Source organism: Octopus sinensis, linkage group LG13 (assembly GCF_006345805.1).
Source record: "Octopus sinensis linkage group LG13, ASM634580v1, whole genome shotgun sequence".
Taxonomy (NCBI): domain Eukaryota; kingdom Metazoa; phylum Mollusca; class Cephalopoda; order Octopoda; family Octopodidae; genus Octopus; species Octopus sinensis.
In genome coordinates, this window is record NC_043009.1 from 40,951,375 (window position 1) to 40,963,362 (window position 11,988).

At 34.3% G+C, this 11,988-nt stretch overlaps 1 protein-coding gene across 2 annotated transcripts in view; it reads right to left on the reverse strand.

Annotated features, from left to right (window-relative positions):
- LOC115218526 (branched-chain-amino-acid aminotransferase, cytosolic) overlaps window positions 1-11,988 on the reverse strand; it is a 478,054-nt gene that overhangs the window by 84,894 nt on the left and 381,172 nt on the right. For both annotated transcript variants that reach the window (XM_029788393.2, XM_036508335.1), the window contains one exon: window positions 9,140-9,259. In XM_029788393.2, the coding sequence (XP_029644253.1) occupies window positions 9,140-9,259 (120 nt within the window). The remainder of the gene's footprint in view (window positions 1-9,139; window positions 9,260-11,988) is intronic.

An 11,988-nucleotide genomic window follows, 5' to 3' on the forward strand; every position in this document is an offset into this window, starting at 1 on the left:
ATGCATTTTCACGAGATACTTTCTAAAGACAAATATTGCAGTTCTGTGCTTTCTACAGTATATCTACATTAAGAAAGATATACAGAATGCTATTTTGAACTAACACTGCCTCTGTCGCTTATAACAAATTTTTACCCAGCTTGTCAACTATTTAAAACAGTCTCTGTTTTTCTATATCAGCAGAGGCAAAATTTGTTTGAGTAAGGAGTTGTTAGTGGATACCTGCCACTGACGACACTCAGAGAAGCAAAAATCTGGAGTTAACAATTCCACTGCTGTATGATTTTTGCCTGCTACTTCAGTGCATTTTAGCACTATATATTTTTTATAGGAGATGCCTTCTTGAGATGAATACCATAGTTTTGTGTCTTTCCACAGTATGTTCACATTAAGTAAGAATACAGAATGCTATTTTGAACTGATGCTTCTTCCATCACTAATAACAAATATGGGCATCTATTTACACATACAGTTGAAATTACAAACTGGTGCATGTGTAATGATGCAATCTTAATTACACAAGTGGTATGATAGGAGACGGAACAGGGCAAGAATTAGTGACAGTGGAATGGGGGTTATCATCATCACCATCATCAGCATTTAACATCTGTTTTCCATGCCGGCATGGGTTAGATGGCTTATCAGGCTCTGGCAAGACCAGGTGGTCGCACCTGGTTCCATAGTCTGCCTTGGCTTGGTTTCTACAGCCAGAGGCCCTTCCTAGTGCCAACTACTGGGTGCTTTTAACATGATACCGTCACCAGTGCTTTTTACATGGCAACACCACCCAAACCTGTTCAGGTGGCACCAGCAGCAACACTAATACGTTTTACATGGCACATGGAGTGAGGAAATTAAACAAAGATGAAGTCAATGCCGACAATGATGATGATGGTAATGGCAACGAGGGTGAACATGATAAATTTTGATGATGATGATGATGATTATGATGATAATAAAGAGGATGATGAAAGTGAAGATGAAAATGATGACAATAAAAATGGTGATGAAAATGACAATGACGACGATGACAGTTAATGATAAAGATGATGATGATGATGATGATGATGATGGAAATGACAATGATGGTTAATGGCAATGATGAAGACAACGATAACAGTGATGCTGAAGATGACAATGGAGATAATGATGAAAGCAACAATGAAGATGACGACGACAACGATGATGATGATGATGATGATGATGATAGTAGTGATGCAGAAGATGGTGAAAACATTTATGACAATGACAGAGATGATGATGATGACGATGATGATGATGATGATGTTCATGATGAGAATGACGATCATGATAATGACAGTAATGATGGAGATGATGGCATCTCACAGCTTAGAGTTTTCTGAGATTTCATATCTTTAATCTAAATTCTTGACAGTGAAAATCTGAAATTTTTCTTTCAATATCGCAAATGGTTAATAACAAGTCATTTTAAGTTAGGTCACTGCAACATGTCAGTCAAATTACAAAATATGGGGGGATGGGGGCAGGGGGGGCAGAAACAAACACAGATGCAAAGAAGCAAACAACAAAAAAAATTGTAGTTTTTTCTTCTTCTTGTTTTTAAAGAATGTTATGTAAAAAGTTACGTACATTGTTTAAGAGAAAGAAAGAGTGAGAGAGAGGAGGAGATGGAAAGAAGAGAGAAGAAAAAAAAGGAGAGAAGAGGGAGAGGCTATTTTATATACAAACTATGTGCTTCTGTCTTAATGAGATAGTTGAAAATGTTGTATTGTACACTGGAGCATTATTTATATTTGTGTCTGTGAATATACATACAAACACACACATGCAAAGATATATATATATATATACATACATACAAATATACATACACACATATATATATATATATATATATACATACACAGATACATACAAATATACATACAAATATATATATATATATATATATATATATACACATACAAATATATAATATACACATACATACAAATATATATATATACACACATACATACAAATAATATACATACACACATCTCATACAAATATATATACATACACACATACATACAAATATATATACACACACAACACACACACACACAAAGATATATATATATATATATATATACACATACATACAAATATACATACACACACACATATATATATATATATATACACACACATACATACAAATATACATACAAATATATATATATATATATATAATATATATATATATATATACACATACAAATATATAATATACACATACATACAGATATATATATACACACATACATACAAATAAATATACATACACACATCTCATACAAATATATATACATACACACATACATACAAATATATATATACACACACAACACACACACACACACAAAGATATATATATATATATACATACACACATAAATACAAATATATATATACATACACAGATACATACAAATATACATACAATATATATATACACATACAAATATATAATATACACATACATACAAATATACACATACAAATATACATACAAATATATATATACATACACACATACATACAAATATATATATACATACACACATACATACAAATATATATATACATACACACATAAATACAAATATATATATACATACGCACATACATACAAATATATATATACATACACAGATACATACAAATATATATATACATTCGCAATGTTGGGGCACTGAACTCGACACATTTTTTCCCTATTCTTATACTATTTATTTCCTCTTATTCCTTTTTGTTGAAGAGTGAAGTGTTGAAATGTAAGAGACCTTTCCATTTTTCCCAAGCGTCAAATGCTTGTTGTTCCCACATCTGTCTTCATCTTTGTTTTCCTATAAGTTTGAACTATATATATATATATATCTATATCTTTATATATAAAACTGAAGTTGTGTGTGAGAGTCTGTCTACTCCGATTTAGATTCCTAACTACTCCCACATTTTGCGGTGCAGTTTAACCAAAAGCGGGTATCTTATAGTTGTGATTCATATCGAGCCCTTCTGGGTATTATATTTCTTTACTACCCACAAGGGGCTAAACACAGAGGAGACAAACAAGGACAGACATTAAGTCGATTACATCGACCCCAGTGCGTAACTGGTACTTTATTTATCGACCCCGAAAGGATGAAAGGCAAAGTCGACCTCGGCGGAATTTGAACTCAGAACGTAACGACAGGCGAAATACCGCTTAGCATTTCACCCGGCGCGCTACCGGTTCTGCCAGCTCGCCGCCTTCACCGCCTTCGATATATATTCATAGCGAGCCCTTCTGGGTATTAGCGCGCGTCTACGATGAGTCTACGATTAAAAAAAAAAATTACCATCATTTTTTCGCTTTTTTAATGCATTTTTACTCGGTTTTATATAAGGGAAGTAACTCTCTAAAAATGCTTATATAGTTATTTCCTTTACAAACCGTAGCAACGTCAGGCGATACTGCTAGTATATATATATATATATATATATATATATATATATATATGTATGTATATATGTATAATATGGGTGGCTGATATGCAATTTTACAACATTGGGACTGTAATATATATGTCACTAAAATGACAAAGGGCACTAATCAGCACCAGTGTTGCTAGAAATAAAAGTCAAAACAGTTTAATAGCCACAGAAGTACTATCTTAATGACTGACAAGGGAGGCAAGCTCCCTATGGCAGCAGACATAGTCAGGTGACAGATGATTTCACATTTTGATGCCTACGCATCTTAATGCTCGCTAGTGGCTGTCACCACACCTAGGGTTAAACTCAGCTTGCCATGTTAGCTTATAAGATTTTCATTGAAATCATACACTGATTTCATCAGTGGTTGGCGTTAGGAAGGGCATCCAGCCGTAGAAACATTGCCAGATCAGACTGGGCCTGGTGCAGCCTTCTGGCTTCCCAGACCCCAGTTGCACCGCCCAACCCATGCCAGCATGGAAAGCGGACGCTAAACGATGATGATGATGATGATGATATATGTGTGTGTGTGAGTATATATACAGAGAGAGAGAGAGAGAGAGAGAGAGAGAGAGAGAGAGAGAGAGGTAAAGAGTCTTCTCCCTCCTGTTCTGCTTTGGCCCACTTCTCTCATACTATAACTCCTCATCTCCAAGCATAAATACCCTCCTCCTTTTGGGGGTTTGTAGATTTGCAAGCTTCACAGTGACCTCACTAGTGCTGGGGCTACAAAAATGAGCAACCAGTACATGCTAATTAAAGTGGCATATGTTAGGAAGAGCATACAGCTATGAAAAACCATGCTAAAGTGGACACGGGAATACAAAGCAGTCCTCGATCTCATCTTATCTTGTTAAACCATCCAACCAATACAAGCATGGAACATGATGATGATGACGATGATGGTGTGTGTGTGTGTGTTCAATGGAGTTACTAGGAATGATGTGTGCATATAAACAGATTGGTTATTTGTTTTATCTGGGATTGGTCAAGCGATGAAGATACATGTAATCAGATACTAATCACAGTGATCACCATGACTGACCAGGCTATCAGATGTTGTTACACATTGCTGGTCACAATGCGCATTGCATTGTTTTAGCCTCCAAATGAAGCTGCCCCGCTGGCTAAGTGAGCAGGCCAATAGAAGAAAGAGTGAGAGAAAGTTGTAGCAAAAGAGTACAGCAGGGATCGCCACCACCCCCTGCCAGAGCCTTGTGGAGCTTTAGGTGTTTCCTCTCAATAAACATTCACAACATCCGGTCTGGGAATCGATACCGTGATCCTACGACCGTGAGTCTGTTGCCCTAACCACTGGGCCATTGCGCCTCTACAATGAGACACTAATAAAGGTCAAAAATCAATTAAGACTGTTCATCTAATCTACAAGGAAATAGGGAAATTTGAGATGTTTGCATGTCTACTGCACAGGTTTACACAACCATTAGTTGATGTCAAGACAAAGGCATGAACACACACACACACACACACACTCAGACACACACTTACACACATACATATGTGTATATATGGATATGAGAGTATATATGTTTGTGTCTCCTTGTCATGGCATCGTGTGATGGTTGTAAATGGATGTCATTAATTTCTGATATTCAGCAAAAACATGTCTGGCTGGTGGGGAAATATTACCTTGCTTGGAAACAGGTAATGGTTGGCAACAGGAAGTGCATCCAATTGCAAAAAAAAAAAAAACTGTCACAATGCCATGCGAGCACGTAAAAGAAGACTTTAAATAACGACGATACATGCGGACACACATTTACACACACACACGTTCAGTATTTTATGCGTGCGCATGCACGTGCAAATGTATGAATCAAAGCAATGGCAACTACTTTATGAATGATTCAAGAAGGGTTTCACACAGAAATTCAATAGGAAATTGCGCAACCCATCTCCATGTCATCACTTGTTACTTATTACAATGATTTGTCAACACTTCAATGTAATTTATTGAAGTGCTTTGTGTTTAAAGCATACGAGGGTGAATGAAGTTTCTGGAGGAGCCAGGCACCAACATATTTGTGTATGTGTGTGTGTGTGTGTGTGTGTGTACGCACATGTTGGAGTGGAAAGATAAGAAAGCAGTTGCAGGAAATCTCAATTTTTGTTTTCGAAAGATTTTTGAAAAATACCCAAAAATTAAAATAATTAAGAGCATGTTTAAGGGAAAATAAAAAATAAAAATTATATATATATATATATATATATATACTTTAAATACTTAATGTCTTAAACTAAAATAAAAAAGCAAGAAATACTTCAAGGAGAAGATAAGAAACAATGTTATATTATATTTTACATAAGTGTTTGTGTAGATGTGTGGTTATGTGCGCGTGTGTGTGTGTGTGTGTTTGTGCTAAAGAGGTTGAAATTGTGTCAGAAGTTAATAATGATTAAACAAAAATAAAACAGGAAGACTAATTAATAATGAAAATAAAAACGAATAAATAAAATGCATCGTTTTATAATTAATTGAGTGCCAAAGTGTGGTTTGTCATCAGCAATTGAACGGCACCAATTTTGGTACAGTTCTCTAGAATTGACAAGTGTAACTTGGATCTTTAGGTGCATTAGCATAATTTTTTTCAAATATTTTGTATCTTTTAATATTTTTTTAATCTTTTATCTTTGAATTGTTTCAGTCATTAGATTGTGGCCATCTTGCAGAGTTTTTAGTTGAGTGAATCAACCCCCAGTACTTTCTTTGTAAAGCCTAGTACTTATTCTATCGGTCTCGTGTGCTGACCTGCCAAGTTAACAGGGGTGAAAACAAACCAACACTGGTTGTCAAGTGGTGGTGGTGGACAAACATACACACAAAAGCACTCACACACATGTATGTATGTGTATACCATCATCATCATCATCGTTTAACATCTGTTTTCCTTGGTAGCATGGGTTGGACAGTTTGACCGGGGTTTGGGAAGCAAGGAGGCTGCACCAGGCTCCAGTCTGATCTGGCAGTGTTTCTACAGCTGGATGCCTTTCCTAATGCCAGCCACTCCATGAGTGTAATGGGTACTTTTCATGTGCCAAGGGAGGCTGGCAATGGCCACGAATGGTTGGTGCTTTTTACGTGCCACTGGCACGGAAGCCAGTCAAGTCGGCGCTGGCATCGGCCACATTTGGATGGTGCTTTTTATGTGCCACCAGCATATGGGTCTCACAACTACAATTTGCATTTGATTTTTTATTTTGATGTTGATGTACTTGACTCAATAGGTCTCTTCAAGCATATATATATCTATATCCATCTATCTATATATATATATATATATATATATATATATATATATATATATATATATATATATATATGTATATGAGTTTTTTTCAGTTTCTGTCTATTAAGTCCACTCACCCAAGGTGCCATGCAGTGGGAATGAACTGGGCACCATGTAGTTGGGAAACAAGCTTCTTACCGTACAGCCACATCTGAGACTCTAATTTTTTTTTTTTTTTTTTAATCTAAATTCAGCTCACGAGCTGTGGCCATGCTGGGGCACCGCCATTTCTAATGTACATCATAATTTTGAAATATCTACAAAACCATCAAAAGCTTGTTTATTTTAATGTTTTTTGATTTATTATTATTAGTGTTGCTTAATGTTTTGCTTAAATTGCTGTTTCTTTTCAATTATCGTTAGAAAAAGGTAATTAAAATTCATTAAAATGACAGATTTATCAGACTTTCAAAGAAGTCAAATTGTTGTTGCTCATATGGCAGACGCTAGTGTAATGAAAATAGCTGAAATGTTTGGTGTATCAGGAAATACAGTCACGAAAGTAATGACAGCCTTTGAGAAAGAGGGGAAAAACATCCCTGTTGAAAAAAAAACTCCAGGAAAAAAAAAAACTTTCAGATAGGGACTGTCAGGCACTTATGCAATTTGTTAAAAAGGATCACAAAAGTATAGCTCCCAAAATTACTGCAGAACTTAATGACCACCTCGAGAACCCAGTTTCCACAAAAACTGTTTGCTGGGAGATGCACAAAGCTGGATTTTATATGAGGGCTGCAATCAGAAAACCACTACTTTCAAAAACAAACATTGCAAAGTGTTTAGAGTAGAGTAAAAACCAACAGAATTGGTCCCTAGAGCAGTGGGAATGTTATTTTCTTGGATGAGTCATCCTTTACCTTATTTCCAACCACCGGCCAAGTATATTTGTGGAGACAGCCATAAAGAACCATTTGACCCAGACTACCTTCTTTCAACTGTTAAACATGGAGGAGGATCTGTGATGATCTGAGGGCTATATCTTGGAGATCTGCTGGCCAAATGGTTTCTCCTCATGGCAGAATTAATAATCAAGACTATTTAAGCATTTTATCTGATCAAATTCATTCTATGGTTGCGGAAGTATTTCTGGAGGGAAACGCAATCTTTCAGGATGATAATGTATCAATTCACACAGCTTAAGTTGTTACTGAATGGCATGAGAAACATTCTAGTGAAGTTGAACATCTTATCTGGCCACCACAGTCCCCAGATCTGAATATTATTGAACATTTATGGTGCATTTTAGAAAAACAAGTAAGGAGTCGATATCCTCCACCATCATCACTACAAGAACTGGAAACTGTTTTAGCTGAAGAATGGACAAAAATTCATTTGGAAACAATTCAAATTTTGTATGATTACATATCTCATAGAATTCAAGGTGTAATTACAGCCAAAGGTGGTCCTACCCTATATTAAAAAAAATTTGTTTGAAATTTCAAGGTGTTTCCATTATTTTGTCCAACCCCTGTATATATGTGTGTGTGTGTGTGAATATATATATATATATATATATATATATACATATAATATATATATATGTATATTATTATTGTCATCATCATCATCATAAATCAACATCCGTTTCCCATGCTGGAATGAGTTGGGCTATATATATATATGTGTGTGTGTGTGTGTGTGTGTGTGTAAAGCAAGAAATAATAGTCATTACATATTTTCCCTTTATTAGAGAAAGTTTGGCTTACAGCTGTTTCCAGTAGTCATTGTAAGTACATTATTGATAGGTTTACTCAACTGGTCTGTTCATCAGCTGAGAAAAATTGAATACCCCACCAAAAATTAACATTACTTTCATCAGATCCATTTCTGAACATTCTCTGTTTTTTTCCCCCATCCTTGTTTTTGTATACATTCACTGCTTTCTTCCAAGGTATCTAATGCTCTTAGCTTAGTTTTTCTTTGGGGCTAGGCCAGAATGGAGCAATCTCGAGTATAACCAGCAGAAATTGCAAAGATAACCCGGAACTTGACCGAGGACATCTAGGTGATACAAATAACCTGGAACTTGACTGAGGAAAGCAAACTCCGAATGACCCATCCTTGTTTTCCTTGTATCGTCTATCTGGATGTTTTGTTGTCCCTTTTTTGTATCACCTAGATGTCCGGATGTTTTGCTTTCTTGTCCCATTTTGTATGTTATATATATATGTATGTATGCATGCATGTATGTATATATACATACATATATATATATATATATATATATTATATATATATATATATATATATATATATATATATATACACACACATCCATACATACACAGAAACTGATATGATTAATAATCAACTTTGAATTGAGTACTTACCTCGGTGCCAACTAATGTAGGTCGAATATATAAAGTATCACCAGGAGTTGCAGGAACCCAGTCAGCATCAAGAGAAACCAATTTTTTAATACATTCTACTAACTCTCTGCCATCAAATGTCTGAAAAAGAAGAGAAGTTCTTCTATAATATAAAATTATGAAATCATGATACAACGACACTACACCAATGTGCAGACACATATTATCTATATGATAAAATATAAATAATATTTGACGGATATTATCTATATTATAAAATATAGATAAATAGAAATATTACATTTCTAAATCTCTTAGAGAGAGTTATGGAGTAACAGCACGATAAAGTGATGGCTTGTTGCCAACTTGATGTGACAGTCCCAGGAAAGGAAAGAATATTACTGTTATTTATCCCCAAGAAACACCGTTTCTAGTTAGCTATGTGACACAAGGATTAAGGAAACAACACTTGTGTTGAAAAGCCTACTAGAAATGGTGTTTTTTGGGGCTAAATAACAGTAACATTATTCCCTTTCCTGGGTCTGCCACACCAAAAGGACAAAATATATAGATAGTATTCCTTTTAATTTTAGAACAAGGCTAATATGTTTGAAGAGTGCAGCAGGGAAAGTTGATTCTATGAACATCAATACTTCACTCATACTTATTTTATCAACTCCAAAAGGATGAAAGGCAAAGTTGATATCAGCAGGTTTTGAGCTCAGAACACATACAGCCAGAAGAAATACTGCTTAGCATTTGTCTCTCATGCGAACCATTCTGCCATCTCACTGGTTTATAGAATATATAATATATAGATATATAAATGTATGAATACATATGCAAATATAAATGTGCATGTGTGTATATCTATGTATATATGTGTGTGTGTGTATATCTGCAAAAGTAATATGTGACAATTATTCCGTAGCCAAGATAAAACTCCGAGTTTCGGATGCCGAGGTGGAAATCCACGCCACCATCTCTTCAGTTATCCGGCCATCGGATAAACGCCTATAAATCCAATGGCCAGATAACTGAAGAGATGGTGGCGTGGATTTCCACCTCAGCATCTGAAACTTGGAGTTTTATCTTGGCTACTATCTGTAATTCTGTCTTGACTTGAATGCAAAAATATGTCGCTCAAGAAGGACTTCACTTTGAACAATTTTCATGTTTCATATTTCGATTCTTTCATTAAATTCATTCAGTTATTAAGCATAAATAAATCATGGAATTAAATGGTTTTGACTTACTGTCCGGTGACTTTTGGCCAACCCCGTAAGTGAGCGTATATATATATATATATATATATATGAGAGAGAGAGAGAAAGAGAGACACACACACACACATATATACCTAATATGTTTTATATACTTGCAATGAAATAATCCTTAATAATTGGATTTATAGGATTTCAACTGCAGAGGACTCTACATTACAACTCTTTGTTTTGGTTTACTCTGTGGTTTGTAGCCTAATCCACTAACAGAACTTTTTGTGCATACCACTGGATTAGTTAAATCCATATACTATGCCTTATCTCTTATATAAAATCTTGTATAAAATCTCAGTAATGTTTATATGCATTCACTACTGGTTGCATATTCTTGACATTTAGCACACTCCATCTGCCAAAATTACAACTATCACATAATTCTGAGCCCCTTGAAACAGCTGTTAGACGTGAAATACTGTGCCCCCTCCCCTTAATTTTGTGTATCTTTTGTATGCCATACAAATTTGTTCTTTAAATACATAAACATCTATATGTTTATACATGAATGTGCATCTTCAGAACATTTTCAGATTTTGTTTCTTTCTATATATAGCCCTATATATACTTACACATGATACATATAGCTATATATATATATATATATATATAATATATATATATATATATATATATTTGAGTAATTGAATGAATTATCTTGTTAAGGATAATTCGAAAGATAACCGATACCTGGGTAGCAAATTCACATCAGAAAGAACACGGTTGAAGCTACGTCCCTAGGGCATAGACTACGTGTCTTCATGCGGAAATTTGTATGTTTATTTTAAAATTATATGAAAGAATGGAGTTGAACAACTAGTTAACAAATATCCTTTATATATGTCGAGAATAAAGGATATTTGTTAACTAGTCGTTCAACTCCATTCTTTCATATAATTTTAAAATAATATATATATATATATATATATATATATATATATATATATATATGGTTATATGCATATTTTATAAATCAAGCCCATGTATGTTTATTTGTTTATTTGCATCATTATCTCCATATTAGTCCGTCTGTATTCCTCTCATAGCCACTCTTTAACCTATGGACTTAGTATATGATGAAGATTTTGGAGTGTAAGTTCACATCACTTGAGCACTACAACATGTTTTCTATATTGAGTATCTTTGGATCTCACCTGTTGACTCTGTGCGTGTGTGTGTATACATACATATAGATATATGTATATGTATGTATACAATTTTTTTTTTTAAATTGAGGTTAGTAATTCTTGATAAAATAGTTAAACTTAAATGTATATAATATTAATGAAACTGGCATGAGTCTGATGTGCAAGTGTATGTGAGTAAGCATATATGTATGTATCTATGTATGTGTGTGTATATATATATATATATATATGAGGAAGGAGAGAGGTGAGTATCTGATTAGCAGTAAAATAGTATAGCAGTGTTAAAAAAAAATTAAAAAATCAGAAATCAATAATTCGGGATCTTCAATTATAGATTAAAGATTGATCTAGTGTCATTAATTTATTTTGGACACAAAATAAAAAACAAAACAAAAAAGAAAAAGAAAACATACGTACACACAATACACAACATATACACAGACAC